The sequence below is a fragment of the Poromitra crassiceps genome (genome assembly GCF_964638095.1).
Source record: "Poromitra crassiceps genome assembly, chromosome: 19".
NCBI classification, from domain to species: Eukaryota; Metazoa; Chordata; class Actinopteri; order Beryciformes; family Melamphaidae; genus Poromitra; species Poromitra crassiceps.
The window spans coordinates 15,824,394-15,842,685 of record NC_139646.1 but is presented as its reverse complement, the minus strand read 5'-3'; the positions used below and the strand labels follow the sequence as shown (position 1 = coordinate 15,842,685).

The window sequence follows — 18,292 nt, the reverse complement described above, 5'->3', positions numbered from 1 at the left end:
CCTTTATAATACCAAGAGGAGGAACACATGGCAAGATATGTCCAAACGAACGCTGGATTGACATAATTCAACAACAAGACTTAGCAAAATGTATGGATATGTCATAATCAGGATTGAAATGGCTAGATATTCAAACTAAAAGCTTATGATGCAACGTGAATAAAAACTTTTTTTTGAGCAGCAGCAGATCACCACCTTGAACTTTGAAATCGCAAATGGGTTATACTTTTATTTTCACAATTCAAACATTGGTGTGGATTTTTTTTTTTTGAATTCTACTTCTACATGCTTTTGAATCAAAAGTAAAATAATCAGTGCAAGTAACTCGGGAGAAATTCCAACGTTAATGTCAAAAAGGAGACGCAGTGGGGTCTAACGTCTTAAAAAGGTCCTTCAGCAGTGTAACTCCCACATTCACAGACTTCTTTTGTCCAGAGCTTTGCGTCAGCTTCACTGGTAAGCGATGCGTGCCGGAGGCTCTCACCTGGACTCGACTCGCACCTAGACTCCTGCAGGTCGACCCGACTGTGGTCTCCAAGGAGGTTTGAAGAGAGGGCTGAGGTTCTGCTGGATCTGGGTTCTCCACAGACTGTTTGCGAGAACCGTGAGCCTGAGGAGCAGAACACAAATGATGGAGGAAGAGAGCAGGAAGAGCAGAAGACTCAGATTCACTTTAATAGCCACACTAAGTTATCAGATACATATGAAGAATTTGACTTGATTACACCATATCCTGAGAAAAGGTAACTCCAGGTGTTTTTGACCTGGACCCTTGGCCTATTTTCCATCATTTCACATCATACCAATCAATTATGACCATAATCATCATTGTGTGCATGACTCTCCAATAGTCATAAACTGCAAGTGGACACTCCATAGGTCACACATGGGCAAAATACCCACGATGGAATATTTTTTTTTTTTTTTTTTTTAACAGTGCAGTGTTGAGACTTGTAGTCCAGGCATTTTACGCAAATATGTGGGTCAACCTCACACTAATTGCAACAAAACCAAACTCAACTGATTTTGTATCCTCAATATGTCCTCAATGAAGGAAAAAAAGTGTTAAGGAAATGTATGAAGGGAAAGTTTTGAAAATTACCTAAATATGATGGTAGCCTATGGAAGCCTATGGAAGCCTTTTTTTTTTTTTTTTTATGTGCCATAAATCTCATCACTTATATCCTGTATGTGTTTTTTGCTTCAAGGAGAAAATAAAAAAAATTAAAATCATTTTTTTTTTTAATGTTAAAAAATAAATAAATAAACGTTTTTGGTAGGATCATATAGGTAATTTTCAAAATTTTCCCTTCATACATTTCCTTAACACTTTTTTTCCTTCATTGAGGACATATTGAGGATACAAAATCAGTTGAGTTTGGTTTTGTTGCAATTAGTGTGAGGTCAATTGACATTTTTACTGGACTATTGGGTCAGAATCAATCAGTATGATGGAAAAACAGCATCCAAATCTCAGTCAATGGCCAGAGTTATGTTTTAAGAAGGTAGTGATACACCAGACACTTTTATGTGGGACGTGTAGACTCTAGAGGGCAACAATCACAGCAACCGGCAACAACATTGAGAGAGAGAGAGAGAGAGAGAGAGAGAGAGAGAGAGAGAGAGGGAGAGAGAGAGAGAAATCCATTCAAGCATTTCCTGGCAACAATATGTCCGATATGAATAAAAACAATGGGTGGCATCTGTTGCCCATCTTAATTGCCCAAATAAGTTTCCCTGCCCTACACATGTGCCACTGCTGTAACAGTGTAAATGTCAACCTTGAGCATCTCCATCGGCACATCTCTCAGCATCATCTCCTGCTTCAGCTCCTTTTTTATGCAGCTTTCCACCTCGTCATTCTGTTCCTCCTCTTTTCTCTTCAGTGGCCGTTCTGAGGGCAAAGACAGTGTTGTTTTTGCCCTTGTTTTCACTTTGTCACACACACACACACACACACACACACACACACACACACACACACACACACACACACACACACACACACACACACACACAAATTTCAATTTCTTTAATATGAATTAATAAGCACCGTACCTAAAGGGACACTGGTCTGAGTGTTGTCCTGTTGCTCTCCATCCTGCCGAAACGGGGGCAGGCTCAGAAAGAGCGTTTTCAGAACTGAACTGGTGGTATTTGCTTCTGAAGATCCTATAAAATAAAATAAAAATACAATCAACAGATTTCAGCACTACAAAATTGCATTTCACACTAGTATTCATAAGGAGTGTGAGACATATTCCAGGCTCTTACCTTTGTGGGACGAGACATTAGGCATCTGCTGCTGAGCCTGGGTTGTGGAGGCATCTGGACTGGTACCACTTTGAATGGGATTGGTGGACTTAAAAAGGTCCTTCAGCGGCGTGACTCCCACATTCACACACTTCTTTTGTCCAGAGCTTTGCGTCAGCTTCACTGGTAAGCGATGCGTGCCGGAGGCTCTCATCTGGACTCGACTCGCACCTCGACTCCTGCAGGTCGACCCGACTGCGGTCTCCAAGGAGGTTTGAAGAGAGGGCTGAGGTTCTGCTGGATCTGGGATCTCCACAGACCGTTTGCGAGAACTGTGAGCCTGAGGAGCAGAACACAAAGGATGGAGGAAGAGAGCAGGAAGGGGCTACTCAGATTCACTTTAATAGCCACACTAAGTTATCAGATACATATGAGGAATTTGACTTGATTACACCATATCCTGAGAAAAGGTAATTCCAGGTGTTTTTGACCTGGACCCTTGGCCTATTTTCCATTATTTCACATCATACCAATCAATTCTGAGCAAAATCACCATTGTGTGCATGACTCTCCAATACAGTCCTAAACTGCCAGTGGACACTCCATAAGTCAAACCCAAAGTACTCATACCATGTTTTCCCCTCAAGTTATTGACGTTCACTCTGTACTGAGACAACCTGGCAAACGACATGTAAGTCGCTCTATAGTGAAGCAAGTGTTGAGACTTGGGTCAGAATCAATCAGTATGATGGAAAAACAGCATCCAAATCTCAGTCAATGGCCAGAGTTATGTTTTAAGAAGGTAGTGATACACCAGACACTTTTATGTGGGACGTGTAGACTCTAGAGGGCAACAATCACAGCAACAGGCAACAACATTGAGAGAGAGAGAGAGAGAGAGAGAGAGAGAGAGAGAGAGAGAGAGAGAGAGAGAGAGAGAAATCCATTCAAGCATTTCCTGGCAACAATATGTCCGATATGAATAAAAACAATGGGTGGCATCTGTTGCCCATCTTAATTGCCCAAATAAGTTTCCCTGCCCTACACATGTGCCACTGCTGTAACAGTGTAAATGTCAACCTTGAGCATCTCCATCGGCACATCTCTCAGCATCATCTCCTGCTTCAGCTCCTTTTTTATGCAGCTTTCCACCTCGTCATTCTGTTCCTCCTCTTTTCTCTTCAGTGGCCGTTCTGAGGGCAAAGACAGTGTTGTTTTTGCCCTTGTTTTCACTTTGTATAAAAAACACACACACACACACACACACACACACACACACACAAACCAATTTAAATTTCTTTAATATGAATTAATAAGCACCGTACCTAAAGGGACACTGGTCTGAGTGTTGTCCTGTTGCTCTCCATCCCGCTGAAACGGGGGCAGGCTCAGAAAGAGCGTTTTCATCACTGAACTGGTGGTATTTGCTTCTGAAGATCCTACAAAATAAAATAAAAAGACAATCAACAGATTTCAGGACTACAAAATTGCATTTCACACTAGTATTCATAAGGAGTGTGAGACATATGCCAGGCTCTTACCTTTGTGGGATGAGACATTAGGCAGCTGCTGCTGAGCCTGGGTTGTGGAGGCATCTGGACTGGTACCACTTTGAATCGGATTGGTTGTCATTTCACCGACAGAATCTGACTTTGAACTGTTTGTGTTTTTCCTTTTACGTCTTTGCTTGCAGCCTGTAGGATCAGCAGACCGGTCTTGAGGACAGAAGGAAGTCCTTGGAGAATCTGGTTGAGACTGTGTGCACGGTAGCGGAGCCTCACAGATGGGGCTTGCAAAAAGGCTGAGGAAGGGTCTGGCGGTGGCCTTGCCAGGTTCAACTGCAGTTTTCACAGGATTACCTTTACTTCTGCAGGCTGCAGAACGTGGAGTTGGTTGGGAGGATTGAATGGACTCTTGACGAGAAGAGGGCGATGTTGCTGATTCTGGTGCAGCCTGCAAGCGAGGCAGCTGATCAAAGCGGTTAGTTATGGGACCTGCAAAAAGCTCGTGGAAGGGTCTTTTCAAATCAAGTGACTGTGTGCCAGCTTTGAGGCCAGATGGTGCCCTTTGGAGATGGTGTTTGAGCTCAGTGGGTTGCTCGGACACAAACCGATGAGTGACAGAGTTCTTACTGTAGTTAGTGACAGGTTCGGCAGGAGCAGATACTCTACCTGCACGGTCAATACAACTTGAAGAGGGGTAAGGAGACTGTATTGAGTGTGGAGAGCTAGATGGCACACGGGAAAGACGTGATTTTAACTGTGCAGGATGTTTAAGAGCAGATGTCTGACTGAGAGGGCTTGAAAAAAGGCTGTGGAAGGCAGTTTGTGCGGGTTTAGCGGGCCCAACAGGAGGAACACCTTTACTTTTACAGTCTTCAGAGCCCAATACGGTATCTCTGGGCTTTTGGGAGTCTTGCAGGCAAGTCACATCCGTAGGCAGGTGCCGGTTTCCTTTGGTAAAATGATGGGGGGATGCCTGAATAATAGGACCTCCTTTCATGTCTGTTTTGCTTTTGGAAGAAATGGACTTCTCCATCTTCATGAAATGGGTCAATAAACCAAACTTTACCAAATGGGAAGCTCTTTCAGCATGCTTCTGAGATTGGTTTGATTCACTGTCGGCACCTCCTGAAGATGAGGCCTTTTCATTTTGGTTTGCAAAGCTTGAGTGAGGATCTGCTACCTCTCCAAAGACAGTTTTTGCGGTGTAGGATATGGATTGTGCAGGAGGGGCAGATGTTTTTGCGCTGTAGGATATGGATTGTGCATGAGGAGGGGCAGATGAGCAGCTATAGGTAGGATTCCCCACTGCTTTGCAAGAGCCAAGGACAGCATCAACAGAGTATGGAGCATCACTTTGCCTTGCAGGGCCTGAAGGACAATCAAGAGAACTGGGTGCAGAATGAGCAGTGGATTCTTGGCTTGCAGGAGTTGCAAAGAGACTGGGGAAAGGTCTGAATGATTGAGATCCAAGCACTGCTTCGACTGAATAAGAAACAGGCTCCTTGTGGCTAAGGTTACTGGAGGGAGGGCTGTGAGATTGGACAGCATCTGCTGCATGTGGTTGAACAGCGTCCTCTGCAGTATCAACCAGTCCTTCAGCCTCACACATAAATGTTTCCTTCTCAGCATGTGGCTCTGATGGGCAGCAACTGTTGTAAAAATTAGGCCTGAAAGATAAAATATATATATATAGTTATTGTGAGCCAAGTTATGCAACCTAGCTATGGGCTAATCCATCATGTCACGACATGTGTGAATGCTTAATGATTAGATATCCTCTCCACTAGAGAATTACATGGACATATTTACATAATTCTCTTGACATTCAAATGTGTATGCTCACACCTGATGGGATGCATTAGCAGGTGGGGTTTTGGGTTGTCACGTGTCACGTTCTCCTCCGTAATCGCAGATTCCTCTGTGTCCGTTGGCCGGCCTGAGGCGTCTTGTTCTGCTTTCTTTGCATTTTCATAATGCTCATTGTCCCTTTTGAATGCCTGTAGGGAGATGTAAACCCCATTATTGATTTCAGAAAATAGCAGAGCATATTTTATGCAGACAAGATTTTTTTTAATGACAGGGCATTTGCATACAGACCTCCTCCAGCAGTTGTTTTGTGAGGTCAGTAAGAGGCTCATGGGAAAACCTGCACTCTGCTCCATGCGAACAATATCCCCTGCTATGGAAGAACTTGCAGGGGGCGGAATGTGTCAACTTGGTTAAGGAAATATAATGTCAAGTCCCAAGTCTGAATGTAGAACATGAAAGTCAAGTCAGGACAAATCAAGAGTCCACTTTCATTTGAATATCTTAAACAAAATATCTAGGACTTTTCGATGCAATATGGTTTTAATAACCATATTGCACCCCCCAATCAGGGCGTACATGGACGACATGACAACGATAACAACAACAAACGCATGTACCAAACGCTTGCTCGATAAACTCCAAGGAAACATCGAATGGGCACGAATGGAGATTAAGCCCACCAAATCCTGCAGCATCTCCATTGTCAATGGCCAGCTCGCCAATGAGAGGTTTCACATCAACGGCGAACCAATACCAACAATCTTGTTGGTATTGACTTGGCTTTTCAAGTCAAAACATGTTCAAGTCATCAAAGTACAAGTCCAAGTCAAGTCTCAAGTCAACAGAATCCAAGTGAGGTCTCAAGTCTTTTTTTCATGCATGCAACTGTACCATGCATCAATTCAAGTCTCAAGTACTTTAAAATATGCCTGGACTCAAGTCAAAGTCCTGACATGACTTGAGTCACAATCCACTTCTGTAGGAATGTACGGATCATCGTTGTTGACCCAAAGGATATTGTGCATGTATGGGCAGCTCTCTCCTTTTGCGCAGAATCCTTGGAAGTAAAATTTGCACATTTCTTTGATGAAATTGTTGGCACCCTGAGCATGCTCCAGTTGGCATTCATCACCCTGAATGCAATAAAAACAAAGTAAAATAATGTGACACTGCTAGAGAAAATCCTCACTGACAAGTGCCATGTTTTATTCCTCAAGTCTCTTTGATTTGAGTTTGATGCCGTATACATTTTCAGTAAATAAATGATAGACATAATAATAATAAATGTAACCTGCCTTGTTGCATCTTCCATAAAGGAAGTGGTGACAAAGTATCCGTCCATCCACTACCAAAGCATTCTGGGCCTTGAACTCCTCGGTCATGAACTTCTTCTGTTCCACCGGGACGTCCTAGGAGGAAGAGAAAATGTGCACTAAAGGACAGAATGGAGCTCTTTTCAAGAGACATTTTCTTCAAACATTGTCAGATGACTTAATTTGAATGCTATCTTCTGCTGCCCAACTCTCCACAGCAGGAGAGAGACATGCAAGAGTCCTTTCATCTGCCAAACTGTTTTACCCACCTGCTTGCCAACTTTATTCCTTCCTTTAGAAGGATAGTCTCTGGAGGATGATGGGGCATTATAAGCCTCTGACTCTTGGCTTGGTAAAACGGCTTCTGTAGAACAGCAACAGAGAAAACAATTTGAGCGCATCTTCATTTCAGCTTAATCTCTGTTTTTCCAATGGAGCACAGTGACAGTTCATACAGAAATCGTCCATTCCGGGGAAATTTTAATTTGGGTGACCCTAGCATATCAACTACTTGATGTGTAGCATTACCTGTTTGTGTCGTTTTTTCCTTTTATTGCCAGTCTGCTGTTCACCCCTGACTTTCCTCTGTCTGGCATGGTCACTTTCAGCATTCTTCTTATCGCCTTTCCTATAACAATAATAATAATAATACATCACATATATGTAGAGACGAAAGAAGAAAGAAGATTAAAACAACAGACACATTACCAGACAAACACATCACTACGTGGGGCACGTGCTGACTGAAAAAGCAGCTACCTGTGTGGAGGACAAGGACTTCTGACATCTTCATCCACAGCTGACAGTCTCGTGAAAAGGTTCGCAAATGCCATTTGACTTTGTTGATTGGTAGCTAGTTAGTCTATTTCTTGGTCGTTTTAGAAACAAATTCGAGAACGCTACTTCCGTGTTTGTCTACTGACGTCACCCCCCCTTTTCTTGTTCACGTGTGTGTGTGTGTGTGTGTGTGTGCGTGTGTGTGTGCGTGTGCGCGTGCGTGTGTGTGTGTGTGTGTGTGTGTGTGTGTGTGTGAGAGAGAGAAAGAGGGACAGGAGTTGTGAGGGGGGTAAATGACAGAAATAGCGAAGAATCATTTATATTTGCACATCTTTGACTGTGAACTTCATTTTGTTTCTGACACCCTGAAGAATTCTGAACTTTGACCTCCTCAATCATCTAGCCTACTGTCTAAAGACGCAGTAATTCCTCACAAATTCTGTTAGATGTTATTTGGAAACGTGTTCCAGTGTTTTGTGTTTGTTCTTCACAACAGAACATCATGCCTGTGCTCTTTTAATTAGATATTGAAAAATAGTACAAAATAATTGGGTTGAATTCATTTTATGTAGAATGTCCACCTTACGCGCCCCCCCCCCCCCCCCCAACACACACACACACACACACACACACACACACACACACACACACACACACACACACACACACACACACACACACACACTTCTTCATAAAATACATTTTAAATGTGAAAATGCAAAATGAGGAATCACAAAATGAGCAATCACACCAGAGAAAAGCGGAAGTGTGAGAGCATTAATGAGACAAAGAGAGTCAAGTGTCACAACCACAGACATGCCTTGTTGGTAATGCCCATAGACTGTAAATATAGGATAACGCCCTTAAAAAGAGCACAGGAATGTGTTGTTGTCATGATGCATATCTTAGTTGGGCTGACATGCATCACTTCTTTCAGCTTTGAGAAGTGAGATGGGGGAGATGTCTGAGCGGAGTGGTCGCACCATGCTCGCCTTCGTGGTGACTGCAGGTAAGCTCTAAATTTTGCTATGCTTTAAATGCTCATTGAGAAAATATGAATTAGCAAATTGAAAATAATCAGGTGGGATCTCTATGGGGGAAAAGGTCGGTGTGAGCATGGAGCTAAAGGTCGTGGCAAAATAATGTTCCTAACTGCAGCATGAATAGTTTTGAAAACTGAAGTAACTTAAGACATATTGCAATGATGCAACGCCTAAGAAGGTTAATTTTGTATGGATACGGACGGTTGCAGTTTCAACCTTCAGAAACTGTCTGTCTTCCTGTAGCAGCGCAAGGAATCATTGCCACCAAAACCTCATGCCAGGGCCGACGGCCCGACTAGAAACCATTTCTACTCAAACAGTTAGAGGCTTGGGCAATATTATCTCTTACTTAATGCATTTCATAATCAGAGGCAACTCTTTATCTTTAACAATGAATGTGCATCCATGAGATAGGTATGTAGTGAGATAAGTAAGATAGTATATCTTTTTTTGATAACACTTTATAATACTGTTCAGTCGTAAGTCATTTATAAGCCTTTAGTTAATGATGAACTAACCATTTACAAAACATGAATATACATTTGTAGATTATTAATAAATGTTATGTTAACATATCACAAATGTGTTGTAAGTCATCTATAAACCTTTAGTAAATTAAGTGTTCCTCACCTGTTATAAATGATGTGTATATCATTTACAATTAATTTACAAGGCTTTCTGCATCCCCTAATCTAAAATGTAAACCATTCATGACACCTAAATGTGTTACATACAAGGGGGTAGCTGTTTGTCAAAATTGAAGCCAATCTACAAATGTGAGGTCTCTAGACCATAGTTCAAGCAGAAGGCCATTCGTGCATAATCTAATCCGATCACCCCTGACGTCAATCAAGTTCTAGTATGACGTGGTCAGTCAAAGTCTTAGTATGACGTCCGTAATGACGTCAGTTAATTCTCATATATATAGCAAGGGTTCTACGTCACCTCTCTCTCTCTGGCCGATCATAACAGCAGCAGCTTCACAGCAGTCCATCTCCCTTGAGCCCTCCTCCGGAGCGTTGTTTTGCCCCACCCACCTCCCCAGTCCGCCACCAACGAGTCGTGACTCCTGATCCCCCACGGGGGGGGATCTCCTAGCCTAAGCAGATGCCCTCCTCTTGCCTCAAGAGCAGCGCCACTGGCTAATGGAGTCATGCGCCAAAGCATTTGCCATGCATGCCGATTGCTAAATAAAGTTTGTTAAATCCTACGAACTGGCCTCTCATGATTGAAGTATATTCATGTTTTGTAAGTGATTAGTCCATCATTAACTAAAGGCTTATAAATGACTTATGACTGAATGTTATTATAAAGTGTTACCTTTTTTTTTTTTAAAGAAATAGCAATAAATGCACTTTACAAAAGTAATTATCTGTTGTCATATGGTACCACTAAGTTAAGCTGACAAGTCTTATAGCAACTATTGCATTAGAGTTGTTTGAATTAAAGGCTAAATTAACCACATTTTCTAAATGATGGTCTTTAAACATCCCACAAGATGCAGAGAGGGGACCAGATATTGTGGGGAAATAAGGCAGAAGTTTTAACTAAGATACAAAATGGTGAACAAATATTTGCCAGTGATACGGTAAGGCAAAAATGAAACGTTTGCACATTAGATTTTTTTCTTGAATTGTATACCTTTGTAAATATTTTTAGACTTTTCTTTTCACAGTGCTTTCATTGACAATGAACCATGCACATCTCAAAAAGCATTCAAAATAATTGCATTTTTAAATTATCCTATAAATTTGTAGTACAACAAAACATACTAAAAACAACTGTAGTGTTGCTGACTCGCCTCTAAAACTGATTTCTACAATAGAAAAGTTACTTTTAAGATTCAAATTTTAAATTAGATGCGAGGATCCCACCTGATTATATTAAGACAATACAAATGTCAATCAAAATTGTGGTAATTTATTTTTTGTAAATTGCAGCCATCTCTGTTTCTTTGGCATTCAACATTGATACGGATACGCCCAAACACATCAATTACACTGGGGGGACAAACGACTTCTTTGGATACAAAGTTCTTCAGTTCATGTCTGACGAGAGCAAAGGGTAAGTTTTGGTGCGACATTTACTGCCACTAGAGCACCAAAATCCTACTTTATTAGGCCTATTTAATATTCAAATGTAGACAGTGGTTATTGAAGTAGTTTAGTTTAACATCAAAGGATCAATTTGGAGTTCAATTTCCCTTTTCTATCCAACTGCAAATTTGATGACCTGCAAGTTATCAAGGTGGAAGAAGTGTCATTCGGTAATTGGCTAGCCTGGGTAAACCCATCCCCCACGTGACCTGCTCTCAGACCTGCTCTCAGTCACTAGTGACTGGGAACTGAGAGAGCAGGTCACGTGGGGGCTGGGTTTACCTAGGCTAGTAATTGGCTGCCAGCCACTTCTGGAAAACGGATGCTCCCAGTGCCAGCACTTTCAGAGCGTTTTCAGTGATTTCTCAAGACCCACAGAATATTGTGTGATATTACTATGTAAACACCGAACACGCCCAAAGAACGATGAGACTCTCTTGTATCATCAGCAAAAAAAAGTTTATTGATATCATTTTCCGTTCTTTAGTTATCAGCAGTAGAAGATAGGTTGGTTTCACCAAAAACAGACGTTTCAAACTAGAAGCTGAGATAATGAGCCTTTTGTGAAATGAAGCATTTCAAGCACATCACTGACTCTGAAGCTAATATTTTCTGATGTAGTGACACCTCAAAAATAATTTCCTTCAATAAAACAGCGAAAACAAAGGAATTTTGATAGCAAAATAATATTTTTTAGCTGCAACCAGCAGCGCTGGCCCCTGCGTACGCAGACCCTACACCTTCTTACTGGTCTTGACTTACTGCTGGTGGGCATCAGGTATTCCAGCTTGTGTTTGCCAATCTGTCCATCGAGCCTGCTGTCTGGGTCGGTGTTGTATGGTGCCCTGCGTGCCCCACCCCCCTCAACTGCAAACTCCTCCGTGGGAGTGTCTCTGGTGGCTCTCTGCTGCTCTGAATTTTCTGCTGCACGTTTCAAAGTGCGCTGGCTGCACCCAGCTCTATTTTCACAGCGCTCCGCCGTGCACCGGCTCCCAGCGCTTCGAGCTGAGAATGATTTGGCTTTTCAGAAAGACGCTGGTGTCGGGTGCTCCTTTTCTGGCAACTAATCATGTGGAGGGGCTATCGCAGCGGAAACGGAGGGGCTCAATTGTGGGAGCAGATTGGCTGCTGTTCACAGCTAACGTTACAGCATGCATCGGTTTCCGTTTCCCCACGCTTCTTCTACTCTTTTTTCTCATCTTTCTCTAATCCGGAGAGCACTGTCGCCACCTAATGGGTCCGTAAAATAGCTTATACACCTTCAAAATCCCCCATACTTTTACAGGAGATGCATCAGGCTTTGATCCACGTCCCACCGTCAAAAAACGCAATTGACGTCTTTAGACGTCATTGGCACTCTACGTTACTATTTGAATTGACGTCTTTAGACGTCATTGGCACTCAATGAGTTAAGGTCAAGTTGACATTGTTTGAGATGTCTTCGTTATGACAAATTGATAACCTGTCAGTGTCTTTGTTAAGACAACTTGACATTAACCAAGACAACATAACAATAGTCATAAACATGACATACTGTAGATGTCATTAAGTGCAATTACACTGTCAAATGAGTTTATAACAGTGTCATTAGTATTTTCCTTGACCTCAACTACAGTAATACTATTTGAACTTTTCATTAAGATGTCAGTAAATGCAATTACACTGTCTTGGTTAATGTCAAGTTGTCATAACGAAGACATCTCACAATGTCAACTTGGCCTTAACAATGAACTAATTTACTGAATGACACTTAATGACAAGTCATAAACATTCATAAAGCCTCCTTCATGCTCATGACAGGTGTCCTGTCATGTTATGACAGTGTCATGTCAGTCTTATGCACACCCATCTAATGAAGTGTTACTAATTCGGCTTTACTTTATCAGCCGTTTATGCATCCTGTGCATAAAATAGGTCACTTTGTAATCGCAAAGCAAGTATTATCAAGTCATTATCATTATCTGGCTATGATCTCAAATGCACAATTCATGTCAAGTCTGGTCAGCATAACGCCAGCATAATGCATAATGCATAATGCCAGTGTCCACCTCATCCGCAGGGTGTTGATCACTGCTCCACTTGCCCAAAATGGATCTGGGAGAATCTGCAGATATGAAACCGAAGAACCCAATCCTGATGACTGCTTCACCCCTGAAGGTAGATAAATATGATTTGTGAAGTAAATATTCAAAGGTGTTAAAAATAAGAAAAAAAAGTTTCCAACAATATAGAAACATTAAATACTAGAGTGCCAAAGTCACACCCTCTTCAGGTTCGAGATCCGAACTAAGGGATTTCATCCGCCATTCATTTTCCATAGACATTTCGTGAGGGAGCACAGAGTTGTGGACCAAGGCAGCTCAGCAGGCAAAGTACTAAACAAAATTGAGAAGGGAGCTCCTTGAATTTTACAAAAGTAGTATTTAATCCCGAAGTAATATATTCGTGTACACAGCAGTGTTACAAACAGAATATATCTTCAAAGGGGTACACGGGCAAACAAAACGCTACGCGCGTTTCAACCACACTGGGTCTTCATCAGGCTGGAATAACCATAGACATTTCGTTAAATGCTTATAAAATAATTGTACTTGGTCAAATCAAGCGATTCAGTATTTAGAATCAGGAGAGGCCACCCTTAAATAAAAAAATCAAAGAGGATATAACAAGGTGGAACCTAATTCCTTGTTTTAGTCTTAGTTCAAGAATCGAATCCATCAAAATGAATATATTACCCAGACTGCTCTATTTATTCCAGACTCTACCGATAGAAGTTAGCCAAAATCAATTCAATGAGTGGGACAAAATGCTGTCAAGATATATATGGCAAGGCAAAAGACCTAGGGTTCGCCTTAAAACCTTGCAACTAAGCAAAGAAAAAGGGGGATGAGGTTTACCAATTCTTAGGGACTACTACTATGCAGCACAGATGAGAGCCATGATATGTTGGTGTAATCCCTCATACTCGGCTCAATGGAAAAGCATTGAGGAGAAGGTATCTTCCATTCCCCTACAGGCAATCCTGGCAGATAACCTACAAAGCAATATGGTAAACGCAATTGACAACCCATGGGTAAGACTCACTCTCAAAGTATGGAAAACAGTGATAAAAGAATATAAACTAGAGAAAGGTATTATTATTCTCAAATGGTGTGCATATGATTCTGACTTTACTCCGAACAAATTTGATTCCAGATTTAAAGATTGGGCCGATAAAGGAATAACAGCAATGTGTGGGGTAATGGAAGAAGGATCATTTCCCAGCTTTGAACAGCTTAAAGAGAAATACTTGCTAGAAAATCAAGACTTCTATCGATATCTCCAATTGCGACATTATTTTGAAAAGAAGATAAAAAATTTAAACGAAGCAAATACAGGCATATTAGAACTTTTTAGAAAAGCATACAATTCGGATATCAGTAGTAAAACTATATCTTGCATATATAGGTCCTTGTTAAGTCTGAAAGGACATTCTACCTCATATATAAGAGAAAAATGGGAAAATGAAGGAGGAATGGCTATATCTGAGGAAGAATGGACAACAATGTGGGGATATCAATAGAAGTCTACTAGATCACAAATATGGAGGGAATTCACATGGAAATGCATCATTAGATATTTTATTACACCATCTCAGAAAGCTCACTATGATAATAACTCATCTTCTTGCTGGAGAAACTGTGGAAGTCAAATAGCACATCACTATCATGTCTTTTGGGACTGCCCTGTTATCATGGGTTATTGGAAACAGATTCACGAAGCTATACAGGATGTTTTCGAATGTGTAATACCCCTAGATAGTAAAACAATGTATTTCGGTATTTCGGAAGACTGGTTGAAAGAAGACAGATATTTGATTAATATATTGCTGGTAGCCGGTAAAAAAGCTCTCACCAGGAAGTGGTTATCACAGGAAAGCCCTAAAGTGAAAGAATGGATGAATATTACGATGGATATACGATGGAAAGACTAACTGCTGTTATCAATCATAAAGTAGAACAATTTACCTCAAGATGGGAATGCTGGGTTCAATATATAACACCCATTTCGGGGACGGCATTAGCTCGGGAGGTAGAGCAGGTCGGCCAATGACTCAAGGGTTGGCGGTTCGAATCCCGCTCCCTCCCAGCTGTTGTCGTTGTGTCCTTGGGCAAGACACTTAACCCTCATTGCCTCGTATGAATGGGTATGAATGTCTATGAATGTTGGTGGTGGTCGGAGGGGCCGTAGGCGCGAAATGGCTGCCACGCTTCCGTCAGTCTTCCCCAGGGCAGCTGTGGCTACATCACCCGTAGCTTACCACCACTGGTACGAATGGTGTGAATGAATAATGATTCCTGTGAAGCGCTTTGGGTGTCTAGAAAAGCGCTATATAAATCCAATCATTATTATTATTTATTATTATTAGGCCAGATTTTATTTTTTTGGATCCAAGATGAATGTATAATGAAAAGTCGACTCCCTGCTCTATATGTTTTGTTTTTTGTTTTTGTTTGTTTGTTTTGTTGCTGCTGTTGCGGCTGTTGTGGTTTTGTCTTTTCTTTTATTTGTCTATAAAAAAAAAAAAAAAAAAAAAAAAAAAAATCTATGGCAGTACATATCTACAATTTATACAATGTAAGAATGTATAATAATCTGTCAATAAAAAGTAAAAAAAAAAAAAAAAAAAAAAGAATCAGGAGAGACCATACATTATAACATTTCACTCGGACAAAAAATAACAACACCCCCCAACTGAAATGTTATATGATCGCTCCTGATTCTAATCTAAATATATCTGAATAAAACTATTTTTTATTAGCATTTTACAAAATGTATTTGGAAATATGAATGGCGGATGAAATCCCTTAGTCTGGATGCCGAACTCGCAAGAGGGTGTGACTTTGGCACTATAAAAACAGACAATGTTTATTTTGTGTAATGTGTATGTATGGTACTAATGTTGTGATACTGATAGTGTGTAATGTGTATGTGGTACTAATGTTGTGATACAGGTGATATAGTGTGTAATGTGTATGTATGGTACTAATGTTGTGATACTGATAGTGTGTAATGTGTATGTGGTACTAATGTTGTGATACTGGTGATATAGTGTGTAATGTGTATGTGGTACTAATGTTGTGATACTGTTATAGCAAACACAATGATCCCATCAAAGCACTTTGGACTGTCGATAGCTGAAGACTCGACTCACTCCCAATTCACCGTAAGGAAATCAATAAACTGAATCTATTTCCAGGAACAGGAAACACAGTTCCTCTGTGACATTTTGATGATCTGCGAGAAACAAATCGGTCTGATCTGATGAGTCAAAATTCACTTGTCTCCTTTATCGTCTACTTTAGGTCTGCAGCCCAAGTTTAGTCCATGAATGTTATAAAAACTCCTATCTGCACAGTGTGTGCTACCAGTTCAACGAGAGCTTGAGAGAGCTTGAGTCCATCTCTGACTCTACCAAGTTCAAACCTTACTTCCAAGGTGAGATGTTCAGAGAGTGACATGTGTTTCTGACATCGTGCTCGATGTCTTCACGTCTTTGTTGCAATAAAACATGCTTCTTAATTAGGGCTGGCCAATATAGTTGAATCGCAGGGTTGAATAACCAAATGTAGTGTTCATCCCATTAAATCGGATGGGTGTGTGATGTCAAACAAAACTTAAATTTTCAAATACTCTTACTCTCAAAAAGATATATTGATTGAGTTACAGCATTGTACATGTTTCAAATAAAAAATATAACGTTACAGCTTGGCAAATTGAAAAGACGATTGCTGTATTTTTTTTAATTTGACACTAATTGATCAAGATATCTTTTTGGAGAGTGCAGATTTCCCTTTTTTTGTCCCTGAATGAAACCTGTTTTGACATCGTTTGACACCTAACCATATTTACCTCCGCCAACGGATTTGGCCAGGTGGTAATATTTTTGCCCCGTTTATCTATCTGTCTGTTTGTTTGTTTGTCGGCAGGATATCAAAAAAAGTTAGGAACAGATTTGAACGAAACTTTATACATAAGTATCACAAAAAGGCTCCTAACGTAACACCACAATCTTTGTAGACAAGTTGGGTCAAGGAAGATCACCCACTAGCCAAAAAGGGGCGTGACAATGGGCATGGCCAATGACAAAGAGGCGGTTAACTTCAAAATGGATTCACGTAACACCACAAAACTTTGTAGGATTGTCAGAAGAAGGTTTTCTTACCCAGCTATGTCATTCACATAATGCTCCATAAAATGTGTCACACCGTGCTTGTTATTATCAATTTGTACAGAATTGTGTGTCTCTATCCCCAAATCACTGTAATCATCACACTATAATTCCACTGAAAGACGATAAATGATAATATTGAATGATATTATCGCCCGGCTCTATAATCTCAAAGTCATCAGAACAAATTATTATTTTCTAACTTTCACTCCATTTTGTTTTTGTTCAGAATGCACAAAGAAAATGGTGGACCTCGTCTTCCTAATTGATGGATCAGAAAGTATGACAACAGCCGAATTTGAAAAAAACAAAGTTTTCATAGTGGACATAATGAAAAACCTAAAGAAGCAGAACTCATCAATCAAGGTCATTACACTGATGCAATATTAAAGGATTCACACTATATATGGTATGTGTATTTGGTACAATTCTCTATAGCTAAGCCATTGTGTGGTTTATCTTTTCAGTTTGCTGCAGCTCAGTTTTCCACAAACCCCCGTAAAGTTTTTGACTTCAATGACGATCAGGAGGGGAGAGCTTTGGATTACCTTAAGAGAGAAGAGCATATGAAACTACTCACCAACACCCACAGGGCTCTGACATATGTGCTGTGAGTAAAAAACAAAAACAAAACATTTGGCATATGTTCTTTGAAACACTGCTCTTAATTAATAACCATCTTGCTGGTTGGAGTAATAAAGTTGATGAAGTTATAAATGAAATGAATTAAGTTTTGACAAATCTGTTTCAGGAAGAACATCCTTGAAAACCAGATGGCCGGTGCCTCTCCTGATGCAACAAAAGTTGTGGTAATAATCACAGACGGGGGTCCCACTGATAGTGACCTCAATGGCATTATCAAGAAGTACGACAAAAAAAAGATAATTCGATTTGTCATTGGGGTAAGTCCTGATGTTGGAGAAAATGTCATCCTTTCATTACTGGCTTGAAGTTAGATTAATGAAAAAGCAGCCTTCGATTAGCCTGGGTGAACCCAGGCTTCAACGTGACATCACAGACTATTTGCCTGTTCATGACTGATAGTACATAGAGGTCACGTGGAGGCTGGGTTTACCCAGGTTAGCCTTCGATGTCAGTTCTTTTCCCACTGGTCTAAACAATCCTATAGAATATTGCCACCACAAACCCAAGAGGGTCAAAGTGTGGCTCTGTTCTAGAGTGAAGCTGCCTCCTGGTGTCTGATAATAAACAATAAAGAAATGCATAAAATAAACTAAAAACATAGTATTGATTCCAATTTTGAGCACAAAATTGTTCAGTAATG

General features: G+C 40.7%; 2 protein-coding genes across 2 annotated transcripts in view; one reads left to right on the top strand and one right to left on the bottom strand.

Moving 5' to 3' along the window:
* Positions 1-301: 301 nt before the first annotated feature.
* LOC310794311 (uncharacterized protein) lies at positions 302-4,594 on the bottom strand. Its single transcript, XM_083656291.1, has 7 exons — positions 3,795-4,594; positions 3,579-3,692; positions 3,334-3,446; positions 2,275-2,593; positions 2,059-2,172; positions 1,782-1,894; positions 302-610 (listed from the first exon to the last, which is right to left on the bottom strand). Exons 1-7 carry the CDS (start codon positions 3,883-3,885, stop codon positions 350-352), a joined length of 1,125 nt encoding a protein of 374 aa, XP_083512417.1. The 5' UTR covers positions 3,886-4,594; the 3' UTR covers positions 302-349.
* Positions 4,595-8,608: 4,014 nt separating this feature from the next.
* Positions 8,609-18,292, top strand: part of LOC310793916 (integrin alpha-X-like) — a gene marked incomplete at its 5' end in the record, with an annotated part of 34,249 nt that continues 24,565 nt past the window's right edge. The window contains 8 exons of the mRNA XM_083655804.1: positions 8,609-8,666; positions 10,641-10,764; positions 12,856-12,953; positions 15,932-16,002; positions 16,142-16,274; positions 17,237-17,373; positions 17,475-17,617; positions 17,759-17,909. Coding sequence (XP_083511930.1) covers positions 8,609-8,666; positions 10,641-10,764; positions 12,856-12,953; positions 15,932-16,002; positions 16,142-16,274; positions 17,237-17,373; positions 17,475-17,617; positions 17,759-17,909 — 915 coding nt within the window. The remainder of the gene's footprint in view (positions 8,667-10,640; positions 10,765-12,855; positions 12,954-15,931; positions 16,003-16,141; positions 16,275-17,236; positions 17,374-17,474; positions 17,618-17,758; positions 17,910-18,292) is intronic.

Excerpts from the sequence above, each read along its gene's own strand:
- LOC310794311 (XM_083656291.1), bottom strand. The coding sequence starts at position 3,885 with ATGACAACCAATCCGATTCAAAGTGGTACCAGTCCAGATGCCTCCACA. Across the intron at positions 3,447-3,578 it reads TCAGACCAGTGTCCCTTTAG|AACGGCCACTGAAGAGAAAA; the intron begins GTACGGTGCTTA and ends CTTTGCCCTCAG. Across the intron at positions 611-1,781 it reads TGCCGATGGAGATGCTCAAG|GCTCACGGTTCTCGCAAACA; the intron begins GTTGACATTTAC and ends TCTGCTCCTCAG.